At 35.8% G+C, this 18657-nt stretch overlaps 3 protein-coding genes across 5 annotated transcripts; 2 read left to right on the forward strand and 1 right to left on the reverse strand.

Moving 5' to 3' along the window:
• Positions 1–187: 187 nt before the first annotated feature.
• LOC111384123 (peroxisomal membrane protein 11D-like) lies at positions 188–6919 on the forward strand. 3 transcript variants are annotated; one of them, XM_023008360.1, is made up of 8 exons: positions 188–366; positions 4463–4671; positions 4922–4996; positions 5104–5178; positions 5277–5357; positions 5468–5542; positions 5642–5815; positions 6446–6919. In XM_023008360.1, exons 2-8 carry the CDS (start codon positions 4480–4482, stop codon positions 6479–6481), a joined length of 708 nt encoding a protein of 235 aa, XP_022864128.1. In that variant the 5' UTR covers positions 188–366; positions 4463–4479; the 3' UTR covers positions 6482–6919. The 3 variants fall into 3 exon arrangements, with proteins under 3 accessions (XP_022864128.1, XP_022864130.1, XP_022864131.1); XM_023008362.1 differs by having other exon boundaries at positions 188–361; XM_023008363.1 differs by lacking the exon at positions 188–366 and adding an exon at positions 4308–4332.
• A 2417-nt stretch (positions 6920–9336) lies between these two features.
• On the forward strand, positions 9337–10145 carry LOC111384125 (BON1-associated protein 2-like). Its single transcript, XM_023008365.1, has one exon. The coding sequence runs from the start codon at positions 9518–9520 to the stop codon at positions 10025–10027; it is 510 nt and encodes a 169-aa protein (XP_022864133.1). The 5' UTR covers positions 9337–9517; the 3' UTR covers positions 10028–10145.
• Positions 10146–13609: 3464 nt separating this feature from the next.
• LOC111384121 (E3 ubiquitin-protein ligase At1g63170-like) lies at positions 13610–18339 on the reverse strand. The gene is made up of 5 exons (XM_023008358.1): positions 17569–18339; positions 16544–16663; positions 16318–16450; positions 14669–14833; positions 13610–14092 (listed from the first exon to the last, which is right to left on the reverse strand). Exons 1-5 carry the CDS (start codon positions 18123–18125, stop codon positions 13916–13918), a joined length of 1152 nt encoding a protein of 383 aa, XP_022864126.1. The 5' UTR covers positions 18126–18339; the 3' UTR covers positions 13610–13915.
• Positions 18340–18657: the final 318 nt, after the last annotated feature.

Raw genomic sequence — 18657 nt, forward strand, 5'->3', positions numbered from 1 at the left:
TCATACTCACCATGCCCTGGAAATCTTAAAGTAAAAATAGTAGATGGGCTCTCATCGATTGTTGGAATTGGAACTATTACATTTAGTCTATCCGTGGAATTAAAATCTGTTTTACATGTTTCAAAACTTTCGTGCAATCTTCTTTCTATTAGCAAATTAACTAAGGATTTGCATTGCAGTGTGAACTTTTTTGAGTCATTGTGTTTTTTTAAGGACTTGACTTCGGGAAAGAGGATTGGCAATGCTAAAGAACGTGATGGGCTATACTATTTTCTGGAGGACACCTACTCGAATAAACAAGCTCAAATTGCAAGTTGTGAATCTGACCTAGATAACAAGAAGTAATGTTGTGGCATCGCCAGTTAGCTCATTCTAGTGTTTCATCTCTTAAACATTTATTTCCATCCTTGTTTCGCGATAAAGATAATTATCAATGTGATGTTTATCAACTAGCTAAACATTCTCATTCTTCATTTTCTTCTCACGATTATAAATCGTCATCACCTTTTACTTTAATACATAGTGACTTATGGGATCCTTATAGGACTAAGAGCATTACGAACAAATGCTGGTCCATAACATTTACGGATGATCATACAAGGGTCTGTTGGATTTACCTATTAAAAGATAAGTCCGAAACTGCACAAACTTTTAAAAAAATTTATTCTATGATTCAAACCCAGATAATGGCCGGGAATACTTCAATCATGTCTTGGGAAATTTTCTCACCGAAAAAGGCATTGTACATTAAAGCTCTTGTGTAAATTGATAGGATACCAACTAGAAAAGCAAGCTCAAACACTAATTAAGAAACTCTTTAATTGAAAGAGAAGCAATTACAAGAAATGAAATTGATAGTAAAGCCTGAAGAAGGCTGTAAACAGTAAACAAGACTCTCGAGACCTCCACTCAAATATTGCCTACCTTTTACCCTTATTTATAGGCCTATTTCTAACAGAATTTTCCTCCCCCTCTTGCCCTTTTTAGCAGAATTTGGTTGTTGCAAATCCCTCCTCAATTCTCCTAGATTCTTCTGGAATTTGGGGCCTATCATAAACACTCCCCAACAAAACGGTATTGTCAAAAGAAAGAACCGCCACTTACTTGAAACTATTAGAGCACTTGTGTTTACCAGTAGGGTTCCAAAACAATTTTGGGGAGATGGGGTTCTTACTGCATGTTACCTTATCAACAAAATGCCTACTAGGATCTATAATTTCACAACCCCTCTAACTGTTCTATCAAATGTATTCCGCAAACCCGACCTATCGTTTCTATACCCTCGAGAGTGTTCGGATGTACTGTCTTCACTTATAATCATGATCATGAATGTACCAAGTTGGACCCTAAAGCTCGAAAATGTACATTCTTAGGCTACTCTCAAACTCAAAAAGGTTACAAATGTTACTCCTCGATTACTCAAAAAATATTATATATCTATGGATGTCATGTTCTTTGAGTCTCTTATTTTTCCCAAAATATCCCCCAAGGGGAGGAACACAATGATAATGATAATTATGATGGAAATTTTTGTGAAATTACACCACAATCACCCGTGTCACTCACCGAAGAAGTCTCAATATCCAAACCATCTTCTCCTATATCAGAACACTCTTCATCTATTAATCTTTCTCCACTTCCTGATCCACAACATATTGATTCCCTTGTACAACCAAGTTTAATGACAAGGGAGAGAAAAACAACTTGCAAGAATGCCAGAGCTACGTGTTTATTCAAGGAGGAAAAATCTTGAAACAGTGGAACCTCTCACAGTTCAACCGCAGAATCATGAATCTATTCCGAATTCAGGGAATCCCTCTACCCCATAGATTGACTCTACTAATGATTTGGATGTTCTTATAACACTCAGAAAAGGAGTCAGATCTTGTACACAGCATCTTATCTCCAACTTCATTGGATATAGTCATCTATCCAGATCAGTTTAGGCCCTTGTTGCTAATATGTCATCAATTGAGATACCAAAGTCTATTCACGAAGCCTTGTCAATTCCGGTTTGGAGAAAAACAGTTGAGGAAGAGATGATAGCCTTGAATAAAAATAGAACATGGTAGATTGTTAAGATACCTAAGGATAAGTCAACGGTTAGGTGCAAATGGGTTTTTTCTATTAAATACAAATCAGATGGTTCAGTAGAATGCCATAAAGCTAGGTTGGTAGCAAGAGAATATTCTCAAACCTATGGAGTTGACTATCAGGAAACCTTTGCTCCAGTTGCAAAATTAAACATAATGAGGGTCCTTCTGACATTGGCAGCAAATCTAGACTGGCAACTTCAACAATTAGATGTAAAAAATGCTTTCGTGAATGGGGACTTGGAAGAAGAAGTATATATGGAGCTTCTCCCTAGGTTTGATGAAGCTAAGATCCAAGGAAATGTCTGCAAATTGGAAAAATCCTTATATGGGCTAAAGCTATCTCCACAAGCCTGGTTTGGTGGATTCATGAAAGCTATATGTCAACAAGGATACAAACAAGCCTAATCTGATCATACTTTGTTCGACAGGAACTCAGGCAGTAAATCACTATTCTGATAGTCTATGTGGATGATATAGCCCTGACACGTGATAACTATGAAGAAATGGAGTGGCTAAAGAAGGTTGTTTCGACCGAGTGTGAAATAAAAGACTTAGGTCCTTTGCGATACTTTCTTGGATTGGAAGTTGCTAGAAATAGGAGTGGAATCTCTATCTCGAGAAAGTATGTCTTGGATATATGCTAGGAAGTAAGCTAGCTAATGTGCCTATAAACCCCAATCACAAACTAAAGGATTGCTCAGGAAGTACACTTGTTGATAAGGGAAGATATCCGCATCCGGTGGGTAAACTTATCTATTTGTCACACATTAGACCTAACATAGCTTTTGCAGTTAGTGTTGTGGGTCAATTTATGCATGCCCCATTAAAGAGCATATGGAAGCTATTTATCAGATATTGAGATATTTAAAAGGGACTCTTGGACTTGGGACCTCTCTTCAGAAAGATCTATTAAAACTTTTACTGATGCTGATTGGGCGGATCACTAATGGACAAAAGATCTACAATTGACTATTGTACCATTGTATGGGGAAATCTAGTCACTTGGAGAAGTAAGAAGCAACCAATTGTGGCAAGGAGTAGTACAAAAGCTGAATTCAGAGCCCTAACACTACTATTAGATGAACTCGGTGTTCAGGAGAATAAGCCAATGGAAGTGTACTATGATAACAAGGTAGCCATTGTAATGTCACATAATCATGTTCATCCTGACAGAACTAAACATGTAGAGGTAGATAGACATTTCATTAAAGAGAAAATAGAAAATGGGACTATATGCTTGATGTATGTGCCTGCACCTGGATAGGTCACGGATTTATTGACAAAGGGGTTGTCTAAACCCATGTTCGAGAAAATGGTGGACAAGTTGGGATTATTTAACTTGTATCATGCAGCTCGAGGGGGAGTGTTGAAGATTCCAAAATGTTATATGCTGATTGGGAGGATTATTTGCTACCATACTTTATGGCACCATTATTGTTAACATATAATTTATTTCCTTGTCTATAGGATTAGAATATATTTAAGTTGGAATGAAGGATCATTGCTATGTATTCTTGCCCTATAAATAATTATATTCGGCTGAGACTAATAATAAGATTGATTCACTACTTTCTGTTGTGGTCTTCCTCCTCTGTCACTCTTGGTTTTACAAGAAAACAAATTTATACTGCTGACTTGTTGCCTCAAGGATGGAGTTCACATCAAAATAAATTTTGAGGAGTGGAGTATTTTAATGCGTGGATCGCTGTCAAAAGTTTGGTTACAAGGAAAGAGGAAAAGCAGAAGTTTACATTTGAACATGTCATGTAGAATTTTTTGAAAATGAGGTATAATATGGTGTTAGGTGGAAGATCAAAATTTTGCACCCTTTGTGGGCCTAGCAATAAATTCTTCTACCAAAATCACATTATTTGGTCTTCCATCAGAGAAAAGTTAAATTCGCTACACGGACGGGACTTCATCCATATTCTAATGGTCTATGGCATCATCCTTGCAATCTGATGTGCAAGGTCACTCTCATGTTCCTGCTTTGCTGACACCTTCCAAATCAGTGTCGAGGTTCTTTCACAGTTTGGAAGCTGAAAGGTGACTCTTGAAGAGCTCTGAAGATGGCTTGCAGCTCTAAGTCCTGCATAATGTGTCTTTCCTTGCACTTGGTTTTGTGCTCAGATAGGAATTGCAGAAGTGTTTTAGATCATAATGTAATCTGTAACCCTAGATACTGGTGAAGAGTGCCTCATTTATGAAGCCTATCACATTAATCTTACTTTTTGAGGTACAATTGCAGTTGGTTATAGTTATTCATTTAGTGCTGGCGAAATCATGCAGAAATATTGTTTATTTTATGTTGAAATTATCTGCCTGTGCTTAGCTGAATGTAATCAGTTCGTATCTTGACCTTTCAGGTTGACCAAGATAAAATATGTGTACATTGGATGTAGCTAGAACAGAGCTTGCTCTTGCAGTTTTGTATCTGAACAAAGCTGAAGCCAGGGACAAGATATGCAGGGCAATCCAATATGGTTCAAAATTTGTAAGTAATGGAGAGCTAGGCACAGCTCAAAATGTCGACAAATCTACCAGCTTGGCACGAAAAGTGTTCCGCCTTTTCAAGGTAAGCCCTACTTGTATTTTTCCAGTGGTTGTGATGCATGCCTGTATTACATGTATACTTTTGTGGTGTCTGAAGGTATTATATGCTTCATTTCAACTTTTTTCCCGTCCTTATTTTTTATGTGTATTCATGTGGAAGAATAAAGCTTTCATTTTTGAAAGTGGTTGCAGAATGCAGTACCCTAGAATATAAAGAGCTGTTACGATTATCTCGTGTTCTTGACAAGTTTTTATATTTCTTCATTTTGCAGTTTGTAAATGATCTGCATGCTCTAATTAGTCCAACTGCTTGGGGAACTCCACTTCCACTGATTTTGTTGGGAAAGGTATTAACATCTTAATTGTAGAATTCTACCCATTCCTCCTCCTCTGTTTTTATTTATTTTTTATTTTTTTAATTGTCTTAACATGTTTAGTTGGTGTTTTTTTTCAGTCTAAAAATGCATTATTGTCTACTTTCTTGTTTCTCGATCAAATTGTATGGCTTGGTAGGACTGGCATATACCAGGTATGCTTTGAATTTCTCTTCTCTAGTTTCACAATAGTTTGGAAAGTGATTACAAAATACATGTAAGCTAGAGAGTTTTAAATCTTATTTTTACGCAGAACAAAGAAAAAACAGAACTGATTGGAAGGATCTCTCTTTTTTGTTGGATGGGCTCTTCGATTTGTTCCACTCTGGTTGAGGTATGACGCACAATGCTCGTCTAATTTTGTGGCTTTGACATCATTTTATTTTAATCAGCGGTTACAAAAATGGATTTATGTCTGGTGTACTTCCTTATCTCTGACTTCAGATTGGAGAACTTGGAAGGCTTTCAGCTTCGATGAAGAAGTTAGAGAAGGAACTTAAGATCACGAATAAGTACAAGGTATGCTTGCTGTTCATTCTCTAAACTGGTTTGGCTGTTCTTAACCTTTATTTCTTCTGGATGATATGGTCTTTTCTTTTTGTTGCATTTCCATGGCAGAATGAGCAGTATCTCAGTAAGCTTCAAAATTCAAATGAAAGATCTCTAGCCCTGGTTAAAGCAGGCATGGATATTGTTGTTGCAGTCGGGTTGCTTCAACTGGCACCCAAGAAAGTCAATCCGCGTGTAACAGGTGCCTTCGGATTTGTTAGCTCGCTCATCTCCTGTTATCAGGTACCCTCCATTTTCTATTTTATGTTTTAGCATCATTTTCAAATAAATGATTAAGAGCATATTTGGCTATGCTTAAAAAGTATACTTATAACTGAATAAGTTTGTTTCGAAATTAAGAATTTTTATTTTTAATTGGCCAAAGTTGGAAATTATTTAGTTACTTATTTTGATGGTGAAGTCAAGAGTTACTTTCAAAATGAACTTTATTTTTTTATTTTTTGGTAACTAGAAGTGGGAAAAAGGTGAGTAAGTTATCCAAATGTATTTTGGAAACGAACTTTTACATTTTAAAGCTTAGCCAAACACGCGCAAATGCAAAATCACCATCTTATGCGGACCAATAGCTTTAAAAACATGAAGAGTTCAAACTTCAAACTAGGCATGCCATTTTAATTAATTTTCAGGCTAATTAGGACAAATATTGCAGATAACTATGTAGTTTTTTAGAGGCAGATAGAATGTATTATTATTTTTGGGAACGATTATCATAAATCCACGTATACAAGTTCAAAAATTACATGATTGGAGGACAAATTTTCAGGGACAGTTTAGCAGCCACCTAGCAAATTGCAATAGTATATTCACTTACAGTTGCTTTGAGTTTTGAAAATGAAATACTTTGTCTTGCAGTTGCTTCCATCACCTGCTAAGGCCAAAACACCCTGAAGGATTTACCAGCTCAACAGCCTAAGTATTGTCATTGTTCATTTTGCCCATTACTCTATAATAATATGTGGCATCTCATTTTAGCTGTGTTCATGAATTGCATTCTTTGCTGATTTACTCACACACACTTGAGAAGCACACATAATAACCAAATCCCAAGGTGCTTAAAAAACTCATGAAGAGATGGAAATACCTTTAGCAATTGGGGGGTTTTTGGATTTTCGGTTTGTGGAATGGGATCAGTGGTCGGGGAGAAAATCACCTACTGTTACCAATAAAACATATACCTCTTATTAGGGGGGAGCACCTATTCGAGGAAGGGGTTTGAGTATGATGCAAAGAGCTAAAATATCATCTTGCTCTGTATTATGCGAGAAAGCAGGATTGGTGCAGGTTAGAGATATGACCCCACATAGGGTTTAATGTGTTTTGGACAAATTTAAAAATGTTCATGAATGACATCATACTGTTTGGTTTTGCCTCTAAAAACTTATTCGATTGAATTAAGACTTCCAATAGCACTAGGGCATCTTATTACACCATCGATAGCTAAGGATTCGGCCCCTACTAATACCGATAGCCTTTAATGTCGCACAACTGTGAAATACAACGTGTTATGAAATACCACAACATATCGCTCCTCCTAAGTGTAATATTAGGGGAAATTTTTTCCACCAATTNGACCAAAAGGATTCAAATTGCAAGTCAAATATGGTTGCACAAACATTGTTGCATCGATTATATTATTCAATGTATGTAACCTTCGTATTATTTAATTTATCAAGATATTGTAAAGTATGAATTCATATTCTATTTTTTAGGATAATGCTAGATGTACACTTTTTGTGTACATAATGTTTGACACTCGTCACATGGAGGGAGATTTGCATATAATTTTTGGAGTGTGTTATGTGTACATAAAAAATTGTACATAACGGTATTCCCCACTGAAATGGGTGGGGTCCACCTGAATATAAATATGCAAGTGGGCTCCATCCATGTGAGTTGGGAGACATCATTATGTACAATTTTTTATGTACAACAAGAATTATCCATAAGTTATTATGTGTGGCCCCCCCACATATGAGGGGGGTGTAACTTATTAAAAGGTTGAACCCCAACCTTAAGGGTCTCTGACCGCTCTGCCCCTGGAGCATTGTGAGAGAGGTTAATCGCGGGATGTGCCCCATCAGGTCAGGGAACAAGAGCTGCCTGCACACTGGTACCCACAAAAAGTGTCAATTTATGTTTCAGGAAACGAATCCTCACATTGTGGTTGCCAGCAAGGTTGAGTATACATCACTCTTATCCTTTGCGCCACTGGAATATGTCCCAAGGGGCGGGGGATGTGACTTATTATGTACACAAAAAAGACAAAAAAGTGTACAAGTAGACTAATCTTATTTTTTATTAGTCGGGAAACAAGCTTACACAATATTCAATTTATATTGTAGTAAATGACTTTCTTTCCACTGTCATCACTCATAATATTTCGTATAGCATTTATACTTTAAAATGCATATAAAAATTAATATATAAATCTCAATTTATGTTTTGTTGATTCCCACAAAATAGAATGTTCAAACAAATTGTTACAATTAAGTGTTATTCATAATTTCTTAGATTAATTAAGAGATAATAATTTGTTGATTCGCACAATAATTAAGAAAATAAAACAGAGAAATATTTCCTGAAAAGTTGTTGGATTTTTCTGTAGAACTAACCTAAACCCTCGAGTACTATAAGAAAACACAATCACCTATGTTGACTAACACAAACAATAATGTATTCTTTGAACAAAACGAAAAGAGAACAAGAAAAATCATATGATTAATCTAATTTTTTTTTTCCCTTTCAGTCACATGTAATGTACAAACCAAAAAAAATACCGTCAATTTATATGGATTTACCTATTTCCTTTCCAAGTGGTAAGGTTTTTGAGATTTTTTCCTCCAATTTAAGAACGGAACAGATGAACTGCATTGCTTAGGTAATTTTCAATACTTTTAAAACTAATTTTTACTTTGTTGGCTTTGGGATTGTCTGATTTTGAGGTCAACCTGTCAAATTCATTAAATAGTTGGTTGAGGTAAATTGTGGTGTACTCGGTCAATTTATATATTCGTTTATGGTACAAATGATTTTTTATTGGAAGTGAAAAAAATTTGGCGAAGTTGTTAGAGAGTCCAATTTAGCAAGAGAACTTACATTTTAGGAGTGTTTAATATTTGTATATAGAGATAAATTAAAAAAAATTACGATGCGCTTAATTGGGGTGATATGTCAATCCTTTATTGGTGAATAGTCACGAGACAATGAATTCGAAGTAATGCTATTTATTATTAATAATGATTATCATTAGTTTGGAAGACAACGAACCTCATGTTTATTGCCCAATAAAGTTGTGATGATCATCGCTACTGATGATGATCATTTATAATAAGGCTCAAATAAAGTTAAATATCTTTATTCAATTTGAAATCACATTTTAATTATAAATGTAAATTTTATTATGTGTAGATGTTGTCTATTTTTGACTAAGTGTGTTTGATGAAGATTTAAATTAGATTTTTAATAAATTTTGATGAAATCTGTGATTTAAAAATAGTGGACTCCATAAAATATATAGTTAAAATTAATTGTTGACTTTAACTTGGATTACAATCTAAATTTTAATCACAATCGAATAGGGATTTATTAAAAAGCTGATTAAAATTTAAATTGTAATCAACAATTAATTTTTAATTATACATTTATGAAATCTATAATTTTTCAACTACGCATTTAATTAGTTTTTATTAAAATTTACATTTTTATCCAAATAAAATATGGGCGAATCATCTTGAGTTGTACAGAATATTGTTCAACCTGCTTGCGAATATGGAATGGACCGAGTAAAACTTCGAAAAATCGCCCATCTTTCTCTCTCCTTTCTGCCCTCCTTCCCTCTCACCCCCTATATATACTCATCTGCACCATCAAAATCTTCCAAAAATACAGACCCTCGTATATATTTACACACAGAGTCATCGAGATATGGAAAAAATCTCTTCCAAAACGATAGAAATTACTGTAATCTCAGGCGAAGACCTGTGCGTGAACCGAAGGCAACGGGTAAAGAAAAACGCTTTTGTTATCGTTCAAACAGACTCGTCAAGAGCAACAAAAATGGATACAGATGGTGGAAGCTACCCAGTATGGAATGAAAAGTTTGTGATGGAGTTACCCATGCATGCACGTTTTATTAATGTGGAAGTTCAATGCAAGGCCTTTACGGGCGGAAATAATCTAATCGGAACGGCGAGAATTCCGGTTTCGGATTTTTCCGGCGGGTATCTTCCGGTGAATTATTTGAGTTTTTTGAGTTATAGACTGAGGGATGGGAATGGGGAGAAGAATGGGATTATTAACCTTTCTGTGAAGGTGATAGGGCCAGAAAATACGAGCTGCGCTGCCAGTTGTTCGACGCCATGGACGGCGGTTCCGGTTGACAACAAGTTTTCCGGTGGAATTGTGACGGGTATTCCTGTGCCGTATAGATATTGAAGCATGGAATTTTCTTTCCTTTCATTGGAGAAAAATATATATGAAAATAGCTCCATTTCGATTCATGGTTGAATTGTTATTGCCTTGTTTGGTGGGGATTAAAATTAGAATTTTAATACATTTTGATAAAAATTGTAAAATATATAATTAAAAAAATGTGGATGCTATAAAATGCGTTATTAAAATTAATTGTTTACTTAGATTAAAAACTAAATCTTAATTTCTATCACACACGGATATATGTTTGTTATATCTCATACAAAAATCGTAAATGTTGTCTTGTCGTATCATCGTCACACATGCATAATCTATCACGAAATACGAAGTACACATCTAAAGCACCTAATGGCTAATGGTTGGGAGAAAAACCTTGGTGAGACGATCGCATGCGACCGTCAAATGGGAAGCCACCACTTCATCGAGAGGTTCACTCTCATCCAATGAGATGAGGTTACCTCGAGACTTTATTTTTTCTTTCCTTCCACCTCATGTCCTGAGGTGGCCTCACCTCATTGGGTGAGAGTGGGCCACTCGATATGGTGGTGACTTCTTAATGGGCGATTGCACCATATATGATGGTGCAACTGCCTCACCAAAATTTTTCTCAATGGTTGGGCCAACTGGTGACAGTGCATTGACACTTCCCAGTCCCTAGCTTTAAAAATGGCTAGGGACACGAGACCACTCTCGAAAAAGAATTTGGCAAAATGATCATATTGATCAGGCTTTGACGACTATTTATCAAAAATATAAGTCTCCACAAAATCGTAAGATCATGTATAACGACCGTCATCCACCTAGTGCAAAAAGGTCAAGTTAGTGCCATGATGACAAAAAATCGATGACTGAAGCCAATGAGTGTAACTACATTGGACTTAAGTAACGAAATTCTTTCTCATGTAAGTTTAACAATTCTCGGACGAAATACCTTGTTATTTAAGTTAACGTTCTCGGTGAGATAGACATGTTTGTAAAGAGTACTGAATAGAGACGCCATGAAGCTTCACTATTCTCTTGTATAAGGTTTAGGTGGAGTTAATTGTTCCGATGGTCGTTGAATTTAGATCTATGTCTTTGATTGATCACTAAAGTTTAAAATGTCGAGTTTTGTTTACTGAATTTAGGTCCACGTCTTCGATTGCTTACTGAAATTTAAAATGTCAAGTTTTGACCACTGAATTTTGAAAAAATGTTGTACATTACTCACTGAACTTTGAAAAATACTGTACATTAATCACTGCAAACTCGATAATTTTCAAAGTTCAACAGTTATGTTAATGAGTAACATACAACATATTCCAAAGTTTAGTGGTCAAAACTTGACATTTCAAATTTCAGTGAGCAATCGAAAATATGGACCTAAGTTCAGTGAGCAATCGAAGATATTGACCTAAGTTCAGTAATCAAAATTCGATATTTTAAATTTCAGTGACCAATCAAAGGAGTGAATTACCAAAATGGTCACTGAACTTTTGCAAAAAGTTTTCACGGGGTCACTGAACTTTAAAAATTACCCAATTCATCATTGAACTTTGCAAAAAGTTTCCACGGGATCATTGTACTTTAAAAATCACCCCATTTCATCACTGAATTTTGTAAAGCCACCACTTCATCGAGAGGTTCACTCTCATCCAATGAGATGAGGTTACCTCGAGACTTTATTTTTTCTTTCCTTCCACCTCATGTCCTGAGGTGGCCTCACCTCATTGGGTGAGAGTGGGCCACTCGATATGGTGGTGACTTCTTAATGGGCGATTGCACCATATATGATGGTGCAACTGCCTCACCAAAATTTTTCTCAATGGTTGGGCCAACTGGTGACAGTGCATTGACACTTCCCAGTCCCTAGCTTTAAAAATGGCTATGGACACGAGACCACTCTCGAAAAAGAATTTGGCAAAATGATCATATTGATCAGGCTTTGACGACTATTTATCAAAAATATAAGTCTCCACAAAATCGTAAGATCATGTATAACGACCGTCATCCACCTAGTGCAAAAAGGTCAAGTTAGTGCCATGATGACAAAAAATCGATGACTGAAGCCAATGAGTGTAACTACATTGGACTTAAGTAACGAAATTCTTTCTCATGTAAGTTTAACAATTCTCGGACGAAATACCTTGTTATTTAAGTTAACGTTCTCGGTGAGATAGACATGTTTGTAAAGAGTACTGAATAGAGACGCCATGAAGCTTCACTATTCTCTTGTATAAGGTTTAGGTGGAGTTAATTGTTCCGATGGTCGTTGAATTTAGATCTATGTCTTTGACTGATCACTAAAGTTTAAAATGTCGAGTTTTGTTTACTGAATTTAGGTCCACGTCTTCGATTGCTTACTGAAATTTAAAATGTCGAGTTTTGACCACTGAATTTTGAAAAAATGTTGTACATTACTCACTGAACTTTGAAAAATACTGTACATCAATCACTGCAAACTCGATAATTTTCAAAGTTCAACAGTTATGTTAATGAGTAACATACAACATATTCCAAAGTTTAGTGGTCAAAACTTGACATTTCAAATTTCAGTGAGCAATCGAAAATATGGACCTACGTTCAGTGAGCAATCGAAGATATTGACCTAAGTTCAGTGATCAAAATTCGATATTTTAAATTTCAGTGACCAATCAAAGGAGTGAATTACCAAAATGGTCACTGAACTTTTGTAAAAAGTTTTCACGGGGTCACTGAACTTTAAAAATTATCCAATTCATCATTGAACTTTGCAAAAAGTTTCCACGGGATCATTGTACTTTAAAAATCACCCCATTTCATCACTGAATTTTGTAAAAAATTTCTCAGTGATCACTAAATTTAGTGACCCCGTGAAAACTTTTTGTAAAATTTAGTGATGAATGGACTAATTTTTAAAGTTCAGTGATTCCATGGAAATTTTTTACAAAGTTCAGTGTTGAATTAAATGATTTTTAAAGTTTAGTGACCCTGTGAAAACCTTTTACAAAGTTCAATGACCATTTGAGTAATTCATTCTCAATCAAAGACATGGACCTAAATTCAATGACCATTGGAACGATTAACTCGTTTGGGCGAAAAATTCCTCCCTAAGACAGTTACACTAAATCATAACTCAAATGATACAGATACCATATAAACATTTTAAGTTTCCAAGTAATTGTCACCTCCTTTGTTCAAGACAGTTTAACCCTTTCCAATTTTATCATCTTATTCAGAATAGAGCCGTCATCCACCGTGCTTTACCACCTTCTACCGTGTTCCACCACTAGTTCACCATTACAAAAGATGTAGAGTAATGGTGGAAGAAAAGTACAGACACCAACCAACAATACCATAAGACTTGGGCCTCAAATGATACAGATACCATATAAACATTTTAAGTTTCCAAGTAATTGTCACCTCTTTTGTTCAAGACAGTTTAACCCTTTCCAATTTTATCATCTTATTCAGAATAGAGCCGTCATCCACCGTGCTTTACCACCTTCTACCGTGTTCCACCACTAGTTCACCATTACAAAAGATGTAGAGTAATGGTGGAAGAAAAGTACAGACACCAACCAACAATACCATAAGACTTGGGCTACACCTTGGAAGGAGGGGGGAAAAAAAATGCACCAACTGTAGTTTCTTATTGAATTGGAAGTTACATATTATACAAAAAGAGTACACTTTCAAGACATCCAAGCGTTGTGTAAAGAAGTTCACCTCATCTCTAAAGGTGGCACAGAAACAAGAAGTTGCCATGACTAGCAAAAGCCCCACACTCATCAAATACGCTAAAAGAAGAAAAAAAACTATGTGCTGGCATACTATTTGAGTAAACAAGCGAATAGCAGTTGTATTGCAGATAACTATGGACAACAAAGACGACCACTCAGAAACTCGAAGGAACCCTGGAATGGATCTTGATTATACTTCTTCACTGCCACTTTGATTGCCATTTTTAAGAATATTGAACTTGCATAGAGGACACGTGGCGTTCATGTACAGCCATTTGTCTATACAGGCAGAGTGAAAATGGTGACGACAAGGGAGTTCGCGCAGTTCAGTTCCATCATCATAAGCACAAAGGCATATGCAGCATTCCTGAAATCCAATGCAGAGATGAATGCCAAGAAACTCCATTTTTACTTGTTTGATTAATAATGAGAACATCTGACTTAAACATTGACGTGTTTTATGAATTCTTGCTAGCAAGTTAAGAAACCACAATAAACACTAAAATCGAGCTCCCAGAACCTAAGTTAAAACATGTTTGACTGAACGTAAAAAATTAATAATAAGTTCATTTTCAAACAAATATTTTTTTTATTGGCTAAATTTGGAAACAAATAAGTTGCTTATTTTGATAGTAAGATAGAGTTACTTTCATAAGAAGTAACATAGCTTATTTTAAAAAAAAGAAAAAAGAAAAAAGAAAAAAAAAAAGAAAAAGAAAAAGAAAAAGAGTTGCTCCATAATTCTCCCATAAAATCACATTTCCACCCCTCTCCCCACCTGGTATATTCATAATTAATAAAACTGACGGACAATCAGTAAAACTGGTATACCCAATCTCACACCAATTATGATGCTGTAAAGAGCAGACTGAAGAAAGAAATCTTAAAATAAAATTAAAAATTTTCTATCCACATGAAGAATAGAAACTCTAACTGAACATACCGCATCCTCTAGAGGAAGAACGTGTTCGACAGGTGAATCAGTGTCACATTCGGTCATTATTCCTCCAAATGATTGTTGAATCTCACCAATTTGTTTGTCAAAATCACCAATTCTCCGGAATTTGTATTTAGGCAGTCTTTCAATGTCTTCCTTAGTCGCTCCTTCCTGTTGCCATATAGAAACAAGTGCCAACTTAAAAATTTAATACTGAAGCACCAAGGGGAAAATGCTGGGCCATATAAACAATTTCAGCACACAAAGAAAGCAATTGATAATTGACGCAACCTTCATTTCAGAATCACCGAGTACAGACTCCTTCCTCACTTTTTGTTCATTTTCTTAAAATACGACTATATGTCTCATTATCACAAAAGCAAAATCAGAACATTTTATTGGAGATAAGCATGAAAACATAAAACAGTGGCATAAAAGAACTACTGCCGTCAATGGAAATGATGATCCAACTTAAGTGGGAATTATCAAGACAACTCATATAGTGAACACAAGCCTTAAGTCAGTAACACTTCTTGATCGGTGAATGCAGATTCTGATACAGCATATGATCATAGTACCATAAGGAATTCCCAGGACTTTTTTTATAAATCATATTTGACGAATTCACTTGATACTTAGGGAGAACTGGAAGCAAGTGATGTCAGAAGCGAAAAAGTAAGGTTCTTTCCTTCATTCAAACGTGAAGTGGAAGTAGGAGGGAAGGGAAAGAGACGAAGAAAAAGTAACCCTTTGGTCCACATACAGAAAGAAAAAAGTAGGGTAAGGAAAAAATGCGATAGTTTTATAATTTTATTCATTATCATATCAATATCAGCATACCTTAAAAACCATCATGTATCTACACTGATTCTACTGCATAAGGGATTTTTTATACGTTATAATTAAAATTATGCAACAGATATGTTCATTACAAATATGTGTACTTACACTTCATAAAATGTCTTAAAATAACCATATGAAATTCTAAGTTTCAGGAGTTTTTTACCATTGGAGCTCACAGGCACAGTAGTGAGTTATATGAATTTTCCACAGAAATAGATAAAAGAACAAGGTGAGAAGTTTTTCCCTTTATCAAGTGTTCTGGTCAATCAATTGTGCGCTATTCAAATGTAACAGGGGCACAGTTATCACATATTGTTCAAATTCCATTAAATCCATTGCATATATGCGTACACATTAATAGTAAATATCAGTAAAGGAAGTTGCTCAGGGCCATCGGTATCATCAAGCGGCACTTTTGCCTTTTTTTAACTTCATGAAAGATCATGATAGGAATACAAATTATTTATAATCCTTGCAGGGAAAGGGGACATAAAGACCACAGGCGGTTTTGTTCCAATATAGGCATGAGGGAACTTCAAGATGCTATAGGTTAATAAATCTAGACATGTCTTTATCATAGCTAAACTGAGCATATTTAGATCATTATTATTCAACGAACACAGTACAACCTGAGCTGAGATTCTATGAAATCAACCAGAGCATAAGTCTAAGAGATGCATATACACCCGAACTGCACTCTGGGTGCTGTCAGCAAAGTAATTCAACAACCACACACAGAAAGAGAAAGAAATGCAGTTCATTATTATTAGCAAATTACAGGTATAGGTAAGAGATTCTAAAATTATAGCTACCTGATCTGCTACTGCATATAAGATTGCAATAATACAAGGTAGACAGCAGCACACAGCAATTCCAATGACACATGCCACAGCAATGCAGATAACAACAAATAAAACATCGAAAGCCAGAAATGTAATACAAAGCCTGCAAAACAAAATCCCTTGCGTGGATAATAAACAAAGGAGAGGAAAAATTAATATTAATATTGAGGCCTCAATAAGATATGTTTGGACAAACCAGTAAAGTTGTGGTGAGTCCTGAATCAAACTTTGGCCACCAGCAGTTATCCAGTAGAACCCGATTATCCACCAAATAAATGAGAACATTGTATTTGCTGACTCCAGATGTTTAGCAATGCTGCAATAAATACGTAGAAAGAGGTCATTAATTATCTATTTCTTCAGCTCAGAACCGTGATATAAGACCTTCATAGTGTCAAAACAGATTTATCATTCAGTCCAGTGGGTGGAGACAAGAGGCGATAAAATAATACATTCTTCAACACTGAAAAATATAGATAAAATTATATGTTAGCTCAGAAAGGAATGTTACTATCATCTAAAGGCTTAAAAAATAAAAGAACTGGTCTTTTGGAATCAGAAACGCGTTAGATTTGGCATGTCATGTTTGTGTCCCTCATGCCTAACTCTTAAAAATTTCATCTGTAATCCCTATGGTAAGTTATTTTTCAGAAATAAAAAGTGTTCCACGTGTCTGCAGGCAAAATTTGAGAAACGACTAGTTTTACCTTCTCCTATCAAGTAACAATAATTAGTTTTTTATATTATCAAAAAGAGACAAGTCATTACGCCCCAAAATTCTCTTCCATTCGACAGCATCAACAAGTAAAGTAATCATTTCTTCCCAACAAAAATGTACTTGTCTTTTACCAAGACTAATTCCAAAAACATAGAGCCAGAGGTCAATTTACACACAAGAACTCGTATCTATCTCGAATTAAATGGATTAGGAATTCATCAAGCCACTTAATAACATCAAACTTCAAAAGCCTTACTATTCCCAAGCTTCCAATTGAAATTTGGTGGCATTTTTTCTGACTGCATTTGATACCCATTTTATAGCTACGGTCAAAATTCTATAAACGCTACTTAAAATAAATAAATAAATTGACACACCATTTTGGTTGAAAAAGGACCATGAATTTGATTGCAAAAGTCAAGACCACATTCTGTATAGTGTCTGCCTATATGAATAATAATTCGAGAAATAAAAAATCAGAATATATATCTCTGTATGTATACCTAGTTTCATCATCATTTTGGTGGCCCTCGGAAGCATAATCATCAGACTCCACCTCATCACTTCCAGAACTCGAATTCGTGTAATTCCTACTGTACCTAACCCCATCCCTTGGGCTCCCCTCCAAGTTTCGTTGTGAATACCTCTTCTTATACTCCATCCAGACACACACCATGTGAAGAATGCACTGAAGAGCATATCCCAAAATCCACACCCTCAAAGGCATCGACGGCGACTCGTTCCGGCTCATGATCATCACAGTAATTGAAACAATCACAAACGCCAGGTTCCAAATGAGGTCCAGTATCACTATCGGCTTCGAGTAGGCCCAGTCGCTCTGTCGCTCCTCGATTTGCGCGGCCGCGGCTTCGCGCACTCTAACGGACGGCTCCCGCATCACGCGGCCGCGGCTGCTGGCTTGGCGGAGGAAGCGAGCCGCACCACGGAGGCTTGGCGGGCGGCGCATGAAGCGGGAGCGCGTTCGGAAGATCTGGTCTCCCAATAACGGCGTCCTATCAATGGCCTCATTGGAATTGGAATTGGAATTGTCAGAGGACATAGTTTCGGCCGAGAATTGATTTGAACGGTAAATTATCTTTTCCAATTTGAAAGATGCATGAATTGTGTGATATACTGGTGAGGGTTTGATCGGTGGTGGAAGTTGAAGATTTGGTGAGGATGAGTTACATGTGATTATAGTCGCTGTGTGGGTCTGCGAAGGTACGGGAAAGAGAGAGAGCAAACGAATGAATCTGGATTATGTTTGGCTGAAAATGAAAAATATGTAAATTATCTGAACCCCATTTTTACATTGGAATGTATTTTGTAATAATAAATTTTTTGAAAATATATGGTTAAAAATTAAAAAAAATTAATTTATGAGTAAATTATTTTATTCAAAAAAATTTGTTGTTGAAAATGAGTATGAAAAAAAAAAGTTATCAATAATAGTAAGAAAAATAAACTTATAAGTAAGTCAATTCCTTTAAACAATACTTTTCACTTGGTCTAAGGGCCATCCAACACATGAACTTATAAGGTAGTGAATAATCAAATTATTGACAGAAAATATTTAATTAATCGAGTCAAAT

This window comes from Olea europaea, unplaced genomic scaffold, assembly GCF_002742605.1.
Source record: "Olea europaea var. sylvestris unplaced genomic scaffold, O_europaea_v1 scaffold2850, whole genome shotgun sequence".
Classification (NCBI taxonomy): Eukaryota; Viridiplantae; Streptophyta; class Magnoliopsida; order Lamiales; family Oleaceae; genus Olea; species Olea europaea.

Excerpts from the sequence above, each read along its gene's own strand:
- LOC111384123 (XM_023008360.1), top strand. The coding sequence starts at position 4,480 with ATGTGTACATTGGATGTAGCTAGAACAGAGCTTGCTCTTGCAGTTTTG. Across the intron at positions 4,672-4,921 it reads AAGTGTTCCGCCTTTTCAAG|TTTGTAAATGATCTGCATGC; the intron begins GTAAGCCCTACT and ends TTCATTTTGCAG. Across the intron at positions 5,358-5,467 it reads TTTGTTCCACTCTGGTTGAG|ATTGGAGAACTTGGAAGGCT; the intron begins GTATGACGCACA and ends CTCTGACTTCAG.
- LOC111384125 (XM_023008365.1), top strand. The coding sequence starts at position 9,518 with ATGGAAAAAATCTCTTCCAAAACGATAGAAATTACTGTAATCTCAGGC.
- LOC111384121 (XM_023008358.1), bottom strand. The coding sequence starts at position 18,125 with ATGTCCTCTGACAATTCCAATTCCAATTCCAATGAGGCCATTGATAGG. Across the intron at positions 16,451-16,543 it reads GACTCACCACAACTTTACTG|GCTTTGTATTACATTTCTGG; the intron begins GTTTGTCCAAAC and ends TTTGTTTTGCAG. Across the intron at positions 14,093-14,668 it reads TTCTTCCTCTAGAGGATGCG|GAATGCTGCATATGCCTTTG; the intron begins GTATGTTCAGTT and ends ATTGGATTTCAG.